This window comes from Vicia villosa, unplaced genomic scaffold (assembly GCF_029867415.1).
Source record: "Vicia villosa cultivar HV-30 ecotype Madison, WI unplaced genomic scaffold, Vvil1.0 ctg.000417F_1_1_3, whole genome shotgun sequence".
NCBI lineage: Eukaryota > Viridiplantae > Streptophyta > Magnoliopsida > Fabales > Fabaceae > Vicia > Vicia villosa.
The window spans coordinates 197,822-216,728 of NW_026705195.1; the positions used below are offsets into that span (position 1 = coordinate 197,822).

The 18,907-nt window shown below is 42.3% G+C and overlaps 1 protein-coding gene across 1 annotated transcript; it reads left to right on the forward strand.

Annotated features, from left to right (window-relative positions):
* The first annotated feature begins 9,268 nt into the window (after nucleotides 1-9,268).
* Nucleotides 9,269-10,312, forward strand: LOC131627972 (uncharacterized). The gene is made up of 3 exons (XM_058898827.1): nucleotides 9,269-9,538; nucleotides 9,636-9,715; nucleotides 9,835-10,312. The coding sequence occupies exons 1-3, from the start codon at nucleotides 9,269-9,271 to the stop codon at nucleotides 10,310-10,312; spliced, it is 828 nt and encodes a 275-aa protein (XP_058754810.1).
* The last annotated feature ends 8,595 nt before the right edge of the window (nucleotides 10,313-18,907 follow it).

The following is an 18,907-nucleotide window of genomic DNA, read 5'->3' on the forward strand; positions in this document are numbered from 1 at the left end:
AGACTCATCTTTCTCTCTCTCAGCATCTTTCTTTACAATACTTTCATTCTCGTCTTCCTTATCCTTGACAATGTCTTCAGTGGACGGACCTGCACCATTAAATGAAAGACCTTTCTCGACATATTTTGCATAAGATTCATCAAAAGACACGTGTACTGACTCTTCTACTATAAGTAATCTCTTATTATATATCAGATATGCTTTGCTAGATTGTGAGTAACCAAGGAATATGCCCTCATCAGCTTTAGCATGTAGATGTTGTTTACTCTTAAGCCCTTAAACATAATGTCTCTTTTCTTAGTATGTTCTATTGTGCAGCCAGAATTTGTAAACATTACTTTAAAATCTTTGTCACACAATTGACTTATACTTAAAAGATTATGTTTAAGACCTTCTACTAGCAGCACATCAGTTATAGTAGTGGTAGAAGGGTTACCTACACTTCCTTTACCAAGTATGGCTCCCCGATTGTTATCTCCATAGGTGACATACCCCTTTTTCTTTGCTTGAAACTCAACGAAAAGAGATAGGTCTCCAGTCATGTGTCTTGAACATCCGCTATCAAGGAACCACAACCTTTCGGCAATGTCAAGACACTTTTCCTGCAAGATTAATTTAAAGAGGGAGGTCCCCAATTTTCATTGGGTCCTTGGTAGTGAGTACACAATTTGTTGCACTTAGGCAACCATTGAAATACTCCTTTAGGAACTAAAATTCTCCTAAATTTGCATTTTTCAATGGTATGTCCCTTTTTGCAACAATAATGACAGGTAATATGATGAGAATATGGAGTTTTGCTAGTTGATACTTTTGGTACAAAAGTGTATTTACTATATAAAGGAGTATACGATCTTTTGCCTTTGTCAGAATGTTTTGCTCCATTTTTCTTTAGATATTTGTTGTATCTTCGCACAAACAGTCCCATTTCCTCATCATCGGAGTCTTCGTCATCACTTGTGTCACTATCCTTTGGCTCTCGTTTTGAGGTCTTGGAGCTCGAAGCTTTTAGAGCTATTGACTTCTTCTCTACCTCTTTCTCCATGTTCTTTTCTTTCTTTGTCCTTTTCTCATGCATGTCAAGGCATTTAAGGTGTTGTTCATGTTCCTCTAGTTTACCAAATAGAGTTGTGATGTCTAAAGTGTTTAGATCATTTGCTTCCTTTATTGCTGTAACTTTGGGTTGCCATTCCCTGTTCAAACATCTTAAGATTTTGTTAGTAGCAACTGCATTGGAAACAGGTCTATCAAGAGAATTTAACCGATTTTTCAGATGAACGAATCTCTTCTGCATGTTTTCGATGGATTCACCATCTTCCATGTGGAAGAGTTCGAACTCTTGAGTTAACGTATTGATCCTAGCTAGTTTGACATCATCCGTTCCCTCGTGGGCAACTTGCAATGTGTCCCACATAGCTTTAGCTGATCTACAATGGGAAACGCGATAGTATTCATCAACTCCTAGAGCTGAGATTAGAATGTTTCTCGCTTTCCAATCGTATGCATATCTCTTTTCATCTTCAGCATCCCAAGTATTTTCTGGTTTTGGAACAACTGCACCAGCTGCATTTGTCATGGTGATCTGAAAGGGACCATTGACAATAGCTGTCCAGATGTTCCTATCAATTGCATTGATGTGGACACACATACAATCCTTCCAATAGCCATAGTTTTCACCGTTGAAAACTGGAGCTCTATTATGAGCCCCTTTAGGTCCGGAAGCCATCTTTCCAATAAGTGTTTCACGTAGCACGGAATAAACCAGAGCTCTTGATGCCACTAGTTAGACGCTGGCCTTAGGATCTAGAGGGGGGGGTGAATAGATCGTTCACAGTTTTGCGGAGTTAAATGACTTTTCAGCGGAAGTGATTCTGAATCAACTCGCGTCTATTCCGAACCACTATCGAAACGATTGTATATGTGTTTAAAACCAGTCGAAGACTTGAAATAAGTGATAAGAGAATATGTTGCAGAATCAAAGCGTTGCTCTTATTGAAAATCAGATTAACTTCTTGTATGATTGACAATATTTGCAATGCAGTAAAAGTGATAGAAACAAATATACAAACACTTGGTGATAATGATCAAATTGATGGTGATTCAATATGTGATGGATTGTGATGTTTATATAGGTTCTTAATTCACAATCTTAACACTCGAATCGTTAATCAATTTGCTATTATAACCAAATATGAACAGAATGTAAATGAAAAAGTAAAAGCGACAAGAACACGATATTTGTTTAGGCAGTTCGTCGATCGTCCTCGCTACGACTACGTCTGCCCCCAATTCCAAATTGAAATTGGGTAATCTTTCATTAATGATGAAAGTAGTATATACAAAGAAGATAACAAAGCGATAAACGATAAACCAATTATGTCGATCCTTTGAATCTTCTTCCCCCTTAATCTTTGAGCAAGATCAAGGTTATCCAAGAGCTTCACTTTGATTCCCTTCTGCAGTGTCTTGATTCCTTGAACTTCCCGTTCCTCAATCGTTACACTCAGCCGAATCCTCAATGAACGCCTCTTGATAAAAACCCCCAAGAACCACCCGTCGTGGAGGACAAAACCCGCAGATTTTATTCACCAACAAACCCCACAAACCTTCACCCACTAGGAATCTTCAATTCCGTTCCATGGACGTTATCGAACTCATCACTAACCCGCAACGCAAGAATGATTATGTGTAATTGTGTTGGAGATGATGAAGAACGAAGATGAGAAGCGTTTGTGTATCTTTCAGTCGTTGGTATTGTATTGAATAATGAACCTTTGATAATATATAAGATAGCTTAGCAGTTGGAGATGAGAGAAACAGAATTTTTGGCATTCTTGATCAGTTAGGTCGACCTCTTGTAGAGCTTAGGTCGACCTAGCAGTGCTTGCAGAATTTTGCTCCCAGTTAGGTCGACCTGTTTAAGGAGTAGGTCGACCAGAATCCTCTCAAAATGCATTCTGGGGACATTTTCTCAGATTAGGTCGACCTAGTCGTTGTGTAGGTCGACCTAGCAGACTGGTATGTAAATTTCATCAATTTAGGTCGACCTGGATGATGTGTGAGTCGACCTAGCAGAAGTATGTGGATTTTTCTCCATTTTAGGTCGACCTGGGTTGACAGTAGGTCGACCTAACTGCTGGTTTTCTACATTCTTCTTGATCTGCTTGTGTTGAGTCGACCTAAAGTATAATAGATCAACCTGTACTGTCATGAGTGATCAATGCTTGCTTTTCTTTGAGTTTTCTGCTTCCGCCTTGTTGTTTGAATGCTCATTTGAGTTTGCCATAAATCAAAAACATCTTTGAGTGTAATCTTGTATTCACACTAAGTAGTATTCCCCGTTTTTGGTTTTTTCTCGGACACGATAGGGGCCTTCCTAGTTCGCGGCTAGCTTACCTTCGCGGGAATCTTTGTGGTTTCTTTTGAGCACTAGACTGCCCACTTTGAATTCTCGTCTGATGACCTTTGTGTTATGTCTTAGAGCATGCTATGTAGTTCCTTGACCCATCCTTTTTTGATTTCGTCCAATCTCCTTTTGAGGCCTCTTAGGATTACTCTGTTGGCGGCTTCGGCTTGCCCGTTTGTCTGGGAATGTTCGACCGACGCGATGTGTTGTTTTGTTCCCAACTTTCCAAAGAATTCTTGGAAGCGTTTGTCGGTGAATTGGGTGCCACTGTCGGTGATGATGGCCAGGGGCACTCCGAACCGAGCGAGGATGTTTCTTTTATAGAAATGCAGTACGTTCAAGGATGTGATTTTGGCCAATGGTTCGGCTTCGATCCATTTGGTGAAGTAGTCGACGGCGACTATGAGGTATTTGTTTTGGTTGCTTCCTGTTACGAACGGTCCGAGGAGGTCCATGCCCCACCATGCAAACGGCCAAGGAGAAGATAGAGACTTAAGCTCATTAGGGGGCGCGAGGTGCAAGTCCCCGAAACGCTGGCATTTGTCGCATCTCTTTACGTACTCCTTTGCATCGTGTTGTATGGTGGGCCAGTAATATCCTGCTCTGTGTGCTTTCCTGGAGAGGGACTTCCCTCCTAGGTGTTGGGAGTTGATTCCTTTGTGTATTTCTCGAAGTATGTGAGGGGCTATGCCCTTGTCGACGCATTTGAGGAGGGGGATGGAGAACCCTCGTCGATATAATCGTTTTTCGACCAGGACGTACGAGCAAACTCTTCTTCTGACCATGGCGGCTTCTTTAGGGTCGTCTGGTAGGAGTTCGTTCGTCAGATAGTTGTATACCGGGGTCATCAAGCAGGACGCGTCTCCGGTCATGTTTACGTGCATTATCCCTGGCGGAGATTCGGTGCTGGGTCTGGGTAATATTTCTTGGATCACAGACTTATTACCCCCCTTTTTCCTTGTGCTGGCCAGTTTTGATAGAACATCTGCTTGGGAATTATGCTCCCTTGAAATGTGCCTTATTTTGGCGTTCTTGAACCGGGCCATTCTGTCGCGTACGAGGCTCAAGTATTCAGCAAGATGGTCGTTTTTGACTTGGTATTCGCCCGAGATATGGGATGCTACCAACTGGGAATCGGTGAATACTTTGATCTCCTCGGCTTCTAGGTCGTTAGCAAGACGTAGTCTGGCGAGCAACGCCTTGTATTCCGCTTGGTTATTGGAGGTTGGAAAGGACAGGGAGAGCGATACTTCTATCAGGGTTCCCTCTCCGTTTTCTAAGATAATACCTGCTCCGCTTCCAGACGAGCTTGATGCTCCGTCCACATACAAGGTCCATTTCCAGGCGTCGCAGGTCGTTGTCTCGGGGAAGGCCATCTCGGCCACGAAGTCCGCTAGAACCTTTGCTTTAAGAGCTTTCCTCCCTTCGTACTTTATGTCGAATTCTGAAAGTTCTAGTGACCAGTGGAGCATCCTTCCGGCCATATCGGGACGTCCGAGTAGTTGCTTTATGGGTTGCTCAGTACGCACGACTATGGTGTGTGCTAAAAAGTAGTGCCTCAGTCTTCTGGCCGCGTTGATTAGTGCGAGCGCGAATTTCTCGATATGCTGGTATATGACCTCGGGGCCTTAGAGTGCTTTGCTCGTGAAATAGATGGGTCTTTGTCCTTCTGAGGTCTCTCGGATGAGGGCGGCGCGACAGCTTCGGTTGCGACGGCGAGGTATAATTAAAGGGTTTCTCCGTTGTTAGGCCTCGAGAGAACAGGTGGGCATGAGAGAACTTGCTTGAGATGGGAGAGGGTGCACTCGCATTCGTCCGTCCATTCGAACGCAGCTTCCTTTCGTAGAAGCTTGAAGAGGGGAAGAGCATCCTGGGCGGACTTGGCTACGAATCTGGATAGTGACATGAGCATTCCGTTCAGGGATTGGATAGATTTTTTCGAGTTCGGTGTGGGGAAATCCGAGAAGGCCCCGCATTTGTTCAAATTTGCTTCGATCCCTCATTCTGTTAAGTAGAAGCCGAGGAATTTGCCAGCTCGAACTCCGAAAGTGCATTTTTCGGGGTTAAATCTCATTTTGCATTTTCGGGCCTGCTCGAAGACTTTTTTGAGATGGACGGCGTGATCGGTTTCCTCTTGGGATTTGAAGATCATGTCGTCCATGTATACTTCGAGCATATCACCGATTTCCGTCCGAAATACTTTTTTCATCATCCGCTGGTACGTTGCCCCAGCGTTTTTTAGGCCGAATGGCATTACAATGTAGTAATAGTTGCCCGATTCGGTCATGAAAGCCGTATATTTCTTGTTCGTTTTAGACATGGGCATTTGGTTGTACCCAGAATACGCGTCCATAAATGATAGTGATTTAAAACCGGCGGAATTATCAACTAATTTATTTATGTTCGGCAGAGGATAAGCATCTTTTGGGCAAGCCCTATTAAGATCGCTGTAGTCAATGCACATGCGCCATTTTCCATTAGATTTTTTCACAAGTACAACGTTGGAGAGCCAAGTAGTGTACTTGGCTTCCGATATAAATTTAGCCTCTAAGAGGTCCCTAATAGCTAATTCGACCGCAATCGTTTTTCTAAGAATTGCTTCCTTCTCCTCTGAGCGAGGACTTTGCAGGTGGGATCGATTGTGAGGTGATGACATGCTATTTTTGGGTCGAGGCTGGGCATCTCAGATGCGCTCCAGGAAAATAAGTCGGCATTCTCCCGGAGGCAGGCCTTGAGTTGTCTTCTAGCCAGTTCGGGTAGGTCGGTCCCTATCTTGACCCCCTAGTGGGATCATCTCCGAGGGTTATCAGCTCGAAAACTCCGTGTGGGATTGGTCGTAGACCTTCCTCTGGTGTCTTCATATCTGCTTTTCCCTCGGATTCTTTACGGAAGCGACTGTCTAGGTTGATGGTGTCGATGCGCGGCATTGACTTGTTGGGCTCGGAACCTGCGTTGGTCGCTGCTTTGTCTTGAGAGGCTGTTTTTATCGAACTGAGGCCTTTGGCGAAGGCCTCGAAACATCTCCTGGCTGCTTCGATATCTCCGTGGAGCGTGGCGACTTGCCCTTTAGTTGTGTAATATTTGAGTTTGAGGTGCACGGTCGAGGGGACGTTAATTAGTTCGGCCAGCATGGGGCGTCCCAAGATGCGTTGGTAGATCGAGGGGCAATCGATGACCAGAAATTGGACTTTGACGGCCCTCGCGGCTTCTGCTGACCCAACCGAGACAATAAGTTCGACGAATCCCCACGATTTCGTTACAGTTCCATTGAAACCTTGTAGGTCGGAGCCTACGTAGGGGGTGAGGTGGCGGTCATCCAATTGCAACGTTTTGAATAACTGGGAGTACATAATATCCACCGAGCTCCCTTGATCGACCAAAATGAGGCGTACGTCGAAGTTGGCCATTCGAGCCCTGATGAGGAGAGGGATGGTTGCGTTAGGGGCTCCACCCGGTAGTTCTTCCCGGTAAAACGCTATGAGGAGGAACCGCCTTTGGCGAGGTCGAGGGTAGCGACTTTGCTCGAATTCGCTGAAATTAGCTTGTCGAACTTCTGTTTTACGGACCCTACGGTAAGTTTGCTGAACCCTCCTCCGGAGATGACCATGGCGGAAGGGAAGAATTCCCATGGGCTGTGAGAAGAGAGGGGGGAAGACATTCTAACCCAGTCGGGGAGGTAAAAGTCCTCCGGTCTGGTGATACTCATGGCCACCTGCATGGCGGGCGTATCCTCTACTGGCTTCTCCTTGACGGCCGGTTTGGCTTCCTTGCCGGCCTGTTGTTTCTTTGTGTACTGTTTTAGGTGTTCTTCGCGGATCAATATTTCTATTGCATCCTTCAGGTGGATGCAATCTTCGGTGTTATGCCCGTGGCCTTTGTGGAAACGGCAGAACTTCAATTTATCCACGTTTGGCCGTGAAGGCATGGATTTTAGGAAGCGGACTTTACCCGTTTGGAATTCGGAATTTACGCATTCGTTCAAGATGCGTTCTCTGGATGTGTTTAGTGGGGTGTATTCTTGGAACTTTCTTGCCAGACCTTTGTAGTCCTTAGGATATCGACCTTTGTCTTCTTTCTTCTTGTCGGATCCCTGGCGAGAATCGTCTTGCCGGGAGCCTTTGGTGTTTTCTTCCTGTCTGGAGTTGCGGACTGCGTGAGCGGCCTTTTTTTCTTCATATTTTATATACGCCTGGGCCTTAAGGAAAAATTCGTCTAAAGTGGCCGGCGTCTCGATCCCGACGGCTTTGGCGAAATCTGAACATGACTGGAGGCCTCGTTCGAGCAAGAACTTCTTCATGTGGGCTGTTGTGGACACCTGTACAGCCTCTTTGTTGAACCTCTCTATGTAGAACCGTAGTGATTGATCTTTCCCCTGGATGATGGCTTCCAGGGAGGCTTTTGACTTTGGATGTCTTCGGGAGGCCGTGAAGTGCCTAGAGAAAAGCTTTCCGAGCACTTTCCATGACGTGATGGATTTGTCGGCGAGACTCTTGTACCACGTCATGACTCCTTTGTGCAATGTGGTCGGGAATAACCGACATTTGATCGCGCCCGGTACTCCTCTGAAATCTAGAAGGGCGTCGATGTTCTCGATGTGCTCGTCTGGGTCGATTGTTCCGTTGTATGTGCCCAGCGGAGGGGGATTCTCAAGCCCAGTTGGCAGGGGTGCTTCCAAGATTGCAGAATAAAGGGCCCTGGCGATCCTCTTCCTCGTCACTGGGGGTTGGCGTGATGGACCGGTTGCGGCTTCGCCTGTGTCACCTGCGGTCGTCGTTGTGTCTTTCGAGAGGCGATTTGGATCTTCTCCTCGATCGGGGAGACTGCGAACGGCTTTGGGAGCGGTGGTCGCTATGCGTTTTCTTGGAAATAAGACTCGCATGCTCCCTCGGAGAAGGGGAACGAGGGCATTTCTTGGTGACTGCCTCACGTTGGGAGCGAGGTTTGTGACTGGGGGAAGTCTTAGAGCGACGCTTCTGTTCGAGTTCCCCGATTCTGTCGTTCTATTGCTGAATTAGGGTGTTCGTCTGCGTAAGGGCGGCCAGGACGACGATTATAGTTTGGTCTGGGGGAGTTGGACCCTTGGTGGAGAAAGGGTTATCAAGAACCGCTTCGTGGTTGTCCTTACCTCTAATTTCTCCGAGGTGATGGACTACGTTGTCATGGAAGTCTTCTGGAGAGGGAGACGCTGTGATACCGTCACGAGGATGTGAAGCGGTATTCCTGGGCGGAGGAACGGTGAAAGAGAGAGATGTCGTTCTTGTTGATCACTGTTGCGTCCAGAGAAGAGAAGTCTTCGTTGTTGCCAGTCATGGATGATGGTTGAATTAGAGCTTTGGTTTCTGAATTCTTGCAGGGGGCGAGACATGATCAAGAAGTGCAAGAAAAGAAACGGGGGAGCTGATAGTTTCCCACTGACGGCGCCACTGATCATTCCGAGCAGAACAGGTGGCCAGCAACGGTGAAGCTCGAAATCTGGAACGGTTGGAGGAGAAAAATGGTGGTTGTACCTGCAAGACACTCTGATGCCAAAGTAAGTGTTTGGACAACAAGGTACAACGGAAAAGTGAGAAATTTTGGGTGTAAAAGAGATTACCTTTCCCTCTAGGGTTAAAGGGCTATTTATAGGACAGTTCCGTGCAAAAGGACTCCATCTTTTGAGGACCCATGAGAGGCGGTAGGCCAGGAAACGCGGGAGTTGGCCGTTGCTGAGCACGAGGTTCTAGCGTGCTCGGTTTTGTCTTGTGTTTCCCCGGAGCGGGCAGGGAAAAGCGGCCGCGTGTGTGGACTAGAGTGCCTCGGGCCAAAGAGTGGATTGGCCCAATTGGAATAATTGAGCCGGTCTAGAACAGTGCTAATCCTAGAAATATGAAGGATTTTCATCCCATTTCACTCTATAATGTTGTTGACAAGCTCATTGCCAAATTGTTAGCTAATCAATTGAAATTGGTTTTTGATAAATGTGTTTCAGAGGAGCAGTCAGCTTTTGTGGAAGGTAAATCTATTCTTGAAAATGCTATGGTGGCTACAGAAATTATTCATGCATTAAAAAGAAAGACGAGTGGTAACATAGCCAAGCTGGCCTTAAAAATTGATATTAGTAAAGCTTACGATAGAGTCGATTGGGGTTTCTTAGAGGTATTCTGCTTCGCCTGGGCTTTAATGAGAAATGGACCCACTGGCTTTTAATGTGTGTTACTTTGGTGCATTATTCTGTTCTTGTTAACTCGGATAGAGTCAGACCCATTATTCTAGGAAGAGGACTAAGACAAGGCGATCCTTTGTCACCATACCTATTCATTCTTATCTCCGAAGGTCTTTTTGATCTTATTAGAGGCGCCGTCTCCCGTGGTGACCTTCACAGAGCTCATGTTTGTAGGGGCACCTAGTGTGTCCCACTTGCTTTTTGCTGACGATTGTTTTATTTTTTGAAGGGCAAATCTAGTGGAGGTGTCAAATCTTATGAAGGTTCTTAATACTTATGCTGACGTGACAGGACAAGTGATCAACCTATCTAAATCTGAAGTGTTTTTCAGCCGTAACCTAAGTGGGCCAGATCAAGAGGATTTAGCCAAAGTGATGGGGGTGCGACATGTTTTGGGTATATGGACTTACTTGGGTTTACCTTCCATGACTGGTAGAAGTAAGAAGGCGGTGTTCTTGTTTATTAAGGATGAGATATGGAAAAGAATTAATTCTTGGATTGGTCGAGCTTTATCTAAAGCTGGGGAGGAGGTTATGATTAAATCAGTTCTTCAGTCGATTCTGGCCTACATTATGAGTGTCTATTTGATTCCAGATGGGGTCGTGAATGATATTGAAAAAATACTTAATTCGTTTTGGTGGGGGGAGTCGAAACAACAAAGTTATTCGGTGGTTAGCTTGGGAGAGGATGACTATGATGAAGAGTGAGGGAGGTATGGGATTTAGAGACTTTAAAGCCTTTAATATGGCTATGGTAGCAAAGCAAGTGTAATACGGTGAACTGACTTTTTAATAATCGAAATGTCGCGGTAAGCAAGAGTCGCCACCGACTTTTATTTTATCCAAACTAAATCAGAAAGGCAAAAAGAAACAGAAAAAAAACCTTTTAAAAGAAATCTAAGTTCGGGGGGTAATTTATGCAAAGGGAAGGTGTAAGGCACCCTTTGCATCCATGGTTTTCCATGGGCTCTTAATTGCTTTGCTTGCTCGCTTGTTTTTAGAAAAAGTAGATGAAAGAGATAGGGACTTTAGCTTGTGAATAAGCGTTGCCCTTTTGAAAAATTATGAGAAAGAATATAATAAAAAGGTTTGAGCATTGCAAGGCAATTAGGGGCAATTACCTTAAACTCAGATGATAGGTCTCTTTTTAGCCTTTCAGAATGAAAGGGTTTATCCTTGCCATAAGAGGGCAGGAAGCCTTTCGTTTGGAGGTTGAAGGGTCATCGAAGCATCCTTTGCCATAAGACTGTCCCATGCCATAGAAGGGCAGGTAGTCTGAGGCAAGGATCAGAATAAGCCATTTTCGTAGGCAGCCAGAGGATACCTCAGCCTTTTTTCGTAGGCAACATCCGAGGGTCGAGGTCATTTGTGTATCGAAGGCAGCATCATTAGGGTCGTGACCTTTTTATCGAGGCAACATGGCTGAGGTATCCTCGAATTCGAGGGACGAGGCTTATTCTGCAAAAACACAAAGGCAACAGGCAACAGGCAACAGAGAGGGTTACCCAAAAAGCGTGCGTGTGTGCACCAATCATGTGATTCAATTCAGAGTTATTCTAATTCAGATTATATTATCTTGTAATTAGGTGATTCTAATTCAATTCAGAGTTGCACTCCCTAAATTACTAACCACGCAGTACATAATAATATAAAGCAATAAAGGGGGCGGGAAATTGTAACCAGTGGATCCCTTATCAGGGTTTGATACAAGTAATAATAAAACAGAGAAAATATTAAGACAAGGTTCAGGGTTACCAGTAACGTAGCTTTGATAATTGATAAACCTGACAAGAAAGAAGAAACAGAAAATTGAAGGTGAGTGCATAATCGGCTCGAGGGCAGACTTCATTAATTAAGAAAAATAAAATAATGAATTAGAGGTAAAACAGAGAGAATGTACTTAGCTTTGGTGTTTGCCTGACAGGGTTGAGGGCAAGGGTTTGTCAGAAACATTGACTCTGATCATTAGAACAGACAAGGAAACGGACAAGGCGTGAGTGTATTATTAATTCGAAGATAATCAGAGTTAACGTAAATAAAATGAAAGAAAAATAAATTAATAATGAATAAATAGGGAATACTTAGCTTCGATTCGAATTTGATCTGATATGGTTGTTAGGCGCCTTTAGGATTGACCCTGAACAGTTAACCCTGAAAAGGACACGGGAAAATGATAGCTTTAGTGTAGGGTGTGATCCTCGTAAACCCTGATTAGGGCACAAGTTAACCATGGTTAATAGAACAGATAAACGTTAAATTAATTAAGTATTTGTTTTCAACCTAATTAATTAAATCGACAAAGTGCGGTTTCGATTAAATGTTCTAACCCTAATATTTATTTTAATCAAATAATACTAACTCAATTAAATAGTTAAAATAACCACTTATTTATTCTATTTAAGGTAAACCACTAATATAAAAAATAAAAGTTTAATTTTCATTAAGTGGAAAAAAGGTCTTATTATTAGGTAAAAAGACTTTTGAAAGAAAAAAGAAAAGAATTTAGTTAAAAACTAAATCAAATAAATAAAGGAAACAAAAAAAAGTAAAGAGGAAAAAACTTAGCTGGCGCTGGATCTGGTGTGCACGCCTCCTGGGGATCCATGATGGACCGGCGCCTTGTGTCCGTTGGATGGAGAGGCGCTGTGATCTGAGGGTTGCAATCCAATGGTGCACCATAGTCTTGTATGCGCTGGAGACACAGGATCTATAAACAACAATTGGTAAAAATAAACATGTAGTGCCTGGGGATCGAACTCAGACCCCCTTGATTCCATTAAGGCGCTAGGCCATCTGTGCCATTGAAGCTAATTGTCAAACTGACACAAACGAAATATCATAAATAAAATAAGAAGGAACTCCTGGGAACGCGCGCGCAGGCTGGGCAATTTTGAATTGAACCAATGAGACGTTGACACTGCATCGTCTTCTCCATCAGCCTGTTGTTTTAGACTCCATCTTCTACCTACGGACGGCTACTGTAGCGATAAGTCCTGCAACTCACAAAACTTGCAATACACAATATAAATCAAAGGTGAAAGCATGGATCGACTATAATTTCTCATCTGAACCCAATGGCATCAATTTTTACGCCTAATTTTGCCTATTTAACGAAGCCCTAAATCAAGGTTTCAAAACCTAACAATGGAACCGTGTCAAATCTGCATCCAAACTATAATTAAACAATCCAGAAACCACATAGGCATTGAGGCGAACTCAAACAAATAATCAAAACGTGCTAAAAATGTAAGAATTATGCGATTTAGCTCATGCTTAAAGTGAACAAACCGTAGCAATTTGCGAACAATTATGAGCGTCTCAGCCTCAGATGATGATCGAAAATTATCCAGTGATGCTTTAGGGATGAGTTTTAATCTTTTAAACGCCTTGAATCGAGCTACCAATGTCAAAACGATTTTGATTTTTTTTGGTACTTTTATGAACTCGGTTAGGGTTCCTTGTGGCCGAATTCCTCCTCCAACCTTATGAATGCCTTCTGCACTTTATAGTCCAGAGTATTAGGTCAACAAAACTTAATCGAATCCTACTAAATCCATGATTGGGATCTTGATTGGAATCAATATCAAAAACTTCTAAAAGTGACTCCAATTTCCTCTTCATCCGTGTGCATGATCTGCCATTCATCTTTGTGTTCTCGTGGGCCCCCAATATGGCATGAATCCAAGTCTTTAATCTTTAATCCTTGCACCATTCTTTTATATCTTGATTTGTCTTATTTAAATTTTAATTGAATAATAATCCAAATAAATATAAATTAAAGTCCCAAAAATATGAGAATGGTGTTTTGATTTGTGGTCACGGATATCTTTGGATTGACTAAGCATAACTTATAAAAATTATTTCACTTAAATGTGATTTTATATGATTTAATTTGAATTTAAATAAAAATCAAACATAAATAATATAAAATCATGAAATAAATTTTATATGACTAATGGGCTCCTTATAGGTTTGAAATTTGGCATGAGGATTATTTGAATCATATGATAGACCATGGAATCCACTTAAGGCATCAGAAGTTGATTTCTCTTTGAAAAAATCAAAACCCTGGTTTGAGGGTTGTTGTTTAGGAGAGTGTGTTTTGGAGCTTTGTCTTTTGTTTTGATTTTATGTATGGAAAATAACATGGGCAAATTTTGGGGTATGACAGCTGCCCCTGTTCAATTATCTTAAACCTGAAGATGTAGAGTGGTCTGTATGCCAGTCGGTATCTGAAGGTTGGAGATGATTGAACACAAGAATACCAAGAAATTTGCCCTATTTGAAGTAGGGACTTTTGTCGGAGATGGGCTTGTAGATGCCATCTGGTAGTTGTTGGAGTATGGATTGTTACAAAATCTCTGCTTTTGCTGTTTTCCTTTGTTCGAATGTTGAGGAACCGTCAAAGGTATCGACTCAAATCTGTAATGGGTTATTTAAGGAACCGTCAAAGGTATCGACTTAAATTTGAAGCATATGGTTGAGGCACCGTCAAAGGTATCGACTCAGATATGCGGATAGATTGTATAAGGAACCGTCAAAGGTGTCGACTTATACCTGAAGTATGTCGTTAAGGAACCGTCAAAGGTGTCGACTTAACTCTTGATGTGGGTTGTTAAGGAACCGTCAAAGGTGTCGACTTAACTCTGAAGCATATCATTGAGGCACCGTCAAAGGTATCGACTCAGATATGTAGATAGATTGTATAAGGAACCGTCAAAGGTGTCGACTTATATCTGAAGTGTGTTGTTAAGGAACCGTCGAAGGTGTCGACTTAACTCTTGTAAATAGAGATAGTAGTATCCTGAAAATTAGAGGTTAGTTTTCTTTATGCCATGTCATGATGCATGCAATGTGTTTGTGTGACGGGATTCTCAAAATAAATGAGGACCTCGTATGTTATGTATGCAATTGTCGCGCTGTTTTATGTATTATGTATGAACGTGTATGCAATTGTATGAATATGTTTATGACATGTGATATGTGAATATGATTCATGTTGTCTTGATTGAGAAAATAAATCTCTGTATCTTTGAAGATGTTCAGCTGGGGATTTACGGTTTCTGCTTGGGGATGATCAGTAATTTGATGTACCCTGATTTAGAGATATAAATGGACCATATTGAAGAAGAGCAACTTGTTGGAGAAATAATAGTGTCGAAGATGTAAACTCTGTTGGGGAGTCATGTCTTTGTCGGGACGAGCACATTTGAAGATATCTTCTTAGTGATTACTCTGTGGGGATATGTTCTTGCGAAATCAGCTTTGTGGGAAGACGTGGATGTCTTGAATGTTGCCCCCAGTATTATAGTACCTACCATTCCTGGATTTTAATTAGGACATGCCAGTGATGCCACTGAATGTTGATCAAGATGTCAAACTGGACTTGCATAGATTTGCCCCAGTTAGTAGGAACTTTGGAAAGATTCGCCTCGCGAGGGCTTTATGAGATGTACACTATGGGCGATATGCCCCCAGTAATCATAGGCTCAAGACAGTGTCCCTTGTTGATTGGGGACTAGCTTTAGATATACTTGGATGTATGCCCCTGATTGTTTGAGCATCCATGAGAGATTCTCGGAATCTTGACTTGATTGCCCCAGATTGATCGGGAAATAGTTTGAAGTCCACTTGGGATGAATGCCTTTGACTTTTGGCATTTTGAGAGATTCTTCGAATCTTGACTTGATTGCCCCAGATTGATTGGGCAAAACATGTCATGCCCCTTGTATACGTAAGAGACATGGCTTCTTGGAGTGATTTTGTTTGTCGGGATAACTTTCAGTCATTAGCCATACCCTGTGCAAATTTATTCTGATGCTAACATTTGAAATTACGTAGCAGAATATGTTTAATAATGAATTCATGAAATGCAATGCATACGTTTGTCTTGAGTTTTTAAAAAAACATTAAAACAAGAGATGTAAAAGCGTGATATTTGTAAAACATGCTATTTTTTGTAGAAGCGAAATATCCACTCAGCATTTTAGTAAACCTTAAGGAGTCGGGATACCTTTTTGGTGACAGTATGCTTTCGAACTAACCATGCTTCAGTTAGGACTTTCAAGGGTTGTAACGTGGCTTGGTTCACGGTTTAAGAAACAAAGGATAAAGGCTCAAAATTTGATTGTACCCACCCCTCTTCGTGATGTACTTCGATCCTAAGCTCAGTTAATTGACTTATGCATTCAAATTCCAAGAGATCTATGGATTTGCGCCTTCGATAATATTGATGGTTCACAAGCAGAGAGAACTTTTGAGATGGCAGTCACTTCTTCCTTTTGGTAGTCACAGCTTTGAGTTGTTCAAGAATTTATTGACTTCTTCTTTTTTTTTCATCTTTTTATTATCCCTAACTTTTGCCTGAACTGTCTATTTTGAGCTTACAGTCAGCGGGATGCCTTGATTTTTGCCTAAGTCTTCTTTTTGATTTTTGACTTAGCCGGCTTTTCTTTGTATATATGTTTTTTCCATTTTTTTTTTCTTTTTGAAAGATATTGACTGCCTTGTTTGATGATTGATGAATCGTCATTGTCTTTTGATTGACATCTCCAACACTTCTTTGATGTGTGCGGATGAACGCTTGCGATTGAAACCTTTGTTGAAAGGTGTACTGAATGATTCTCTTAAAATAGAATGCACAGCCAGATTAACTGAGAACTACCCTGCCCCAGGTTATGATCAAGGGTTTTAATTAGTACAAGAAAGAAACTTCTACTTCTTAGGCTCAAAGGGGTTGACGAGGGATTATCATCCTTATATCTCCACTGTTTAGGAATTGAAACAATGCCTGTACATCGTCAGCATAGTCCGCTCAAAAGCATACTGTATGAGATTGCGGTATCGTTTTCGTCATCCTCCCTCAAAAGGTATACAGCTTTAGCAGGAGTTGAGTATCATAAAGCATATGCAAAGTAAAGATGCAGTTTAGATGAGTGATAGCGAAATAATTTATTCAAGACAAACATATGCAATGCACTGATGATGATTATTAAAACATATAATGTCTATCATGAGTTGAATGTTTAAACAAACAGAAAGTAAACTTGCAAATGAAAGTAGATCTAATGATCCAAAAGTTCGTCCGTCTAGACGTCAACCAGTCTTGTCATGACTAGGCATGGGAGCGGCGATCACCACAGGAGTTTCAGGAGAGTTGAACTCAACTTCACCAGCATTGATCATGTCTTGGATCTTATTCTTCAGTGTCCAACAATTGTTTGTGTAATGTCCAGGACTGTTGGAATGGTACGCGCACCTCGCATTGGGTTTATAGTAAGTGTTAGAATTCGTTGGCTCGATTGCCCTGAGCGTCTGGATCATATGAGTGAATTGATTGTTGTGATTCAGTTGTCGTGATTCCATTATCGTGACTCAGTTGTCGTGACTTTGTTGTCTTGATTCCATTATCGTGACTCAGTTGTCGTGATTCCATTATCGTGACTCAGTTGTCGTGATTCCATTATCGTGACTCGGTTGTCGTGATTCCATTATCGTGACTCCGTTGTCGCGATTCCATTATCGTGACTCAGTTGTCGTGATTCCATTATCGTGACTTTGTTGTCGTGACTCAGTTGTCGTGACTTCATTGTCGTGGTCTTTTCTGATTTGAGTGTCATGATTAAATCTTTAATGGCACGCTTCAACGGTCTACCATCCTTTACACCATAACCAGGATTGTTCGAATAATAAGCGCATCTCGCATTGTAATTGTACTCCAAGAATAAGAGTGCTTTTAATTCTTCTTGCCCCTTGGCTGAGTTCAGAATCAAAGTTTGAGATCAGATGTTGTGAGCCTGAAGGTGTTCACCTGATTGCTCGAAATCCATTTGGGCTGAAGTAAACAGCAAGAGAGGATGAGATACCTATTGTGAGAAACCTGCTATGCGATGTTATGAATGCAAATGCAATGTTTTCAAAGATCTATAGGAAATTTAGTTTGCGACGTTAGAGAATGATTGGTTGCGTCTTTGTCTGAAGAATTGTGAATTTCGTCTTTGAACATCCTTCTTTGAGAATCGAGCTCACCATATCGAGTGGGTCATCGCCTCCGATTTGGGGTGCTTCTGAATTCGAAGGTACATGGCTAGAGAAAAATAAATCCTCTTGCCCCTTGATAAGTATTGAGTCTCTGAATTGGAAGGTATGTGGCCAGAGGAAAATAAATCCTCTTGCCCCTTGATAGGAATTCAGTTTTTGATAAGAGCACCTGAAATTGTGCGCCCTAAATTCCTAAGATCCTTGAAAGGGTTAGTTAAATCATGTTATGCTTATGATGTCATGATGTCATGATGTCATGATGTTATGCGAATGCAGCTCATAAGGCATAGTGTGAGATAGTAAGGACAAACAAGTCCTTTTAACAAAACCTGCAAGAAACGAAGGTTAGTAGCAAACACAGGCAAGTCACGCAAGTCACACAAGTCACACAATTTTTGGCTCAAGGCTTGCATGGGGTCTGATCAGGTGTCCTTCCCAAGGGTATTTCTATGGATAAGGAGATTTCAGCAACGGGTTCTACAAGTTATCCAGAATTGTCAGCCCTTCTAAAGCACCCTCGAACATGATACATACATACCATGCAATGATACTTTGAGAAAAGGCCTATCTGAGTTGTAGTATCGGGTAGCGACTATGCTCTCAACATACATCAAGAGTAGTCCCCCCACTACGTTCCTAAAAGTCAGGATGGGTTAAAGGTAACTAAAGGTCCTTAAGCTCCGACTTACCTACGGACATCCGCACGAACCTCCCTCATACAAGAGAAGCATGCAAACACCCATAGAGGCCTAACTTAAGCGTGAACTCTCATATTGACCAATCCTCCACATACATGAAGGAGGTCGCCATGACTATGCCACTTCCTATCTTAGATGTACTTGAATCCGGGTGTAGGATTCGTCCTTCAGTTAATTCCCAAAACAGTCCTGAAAAATAAAGCAAGCAAAGCAAACAATAGAAAACAATTAAGTGAATCCTAAACTTTTAAGGTAACCCCTCTTTTAATCGAAAATCCCCAGCAGAGTCGCCAGTTCTGTAATACGGTGAACTGACTTTTTAATAATCGAAATGTCGCGGTAAGCAAGAGTCGCCACCGACTTTTATTTTATCCAAACTAAATCAGAAAGGCAAAAAGAAACAGAAAAAAAACCTTTTAAAAGAAATCTAAGTTCGGGGGGTAATTTATGCAAAGGGAAGGTGTAAGGCACCCTTTGCATCCATGGTTTTCCATGGGCTCTTAATTGCTTTGCTTGCTCGCTTGTTTTTAGAAAAAGTAGATGAAAGAGATAGGGACTTTAGCTT

What these genes read in the sequence shown, in the direction of transcription:
- LOC131627972 (XM_058898827.1), top strand. Translation starts at nt 9,269, where the DNA reads ATGAAGGATTTTCATCCCATTTCACTCTATAATGTTGTTGACAAGCTC. An exon ending in TCGATTGGGGTTTCTTAGAG is followed by an intron (nt 9,539 to 9,635) that starts GTATTCTGCTTC and finishes TAACTCGGATAG; the next exon opens with AGTCAGACCCATTATTCTAG. An exon ending in ATTCATTCTTATCTCCGAAG is followed by an intron (nt 9,716 to 9,834) that starts GTCTTTTTGATC and finishes TATTTTTTGAAG; the next exon opens with GGCAAATCTAGTGGAGGTGT.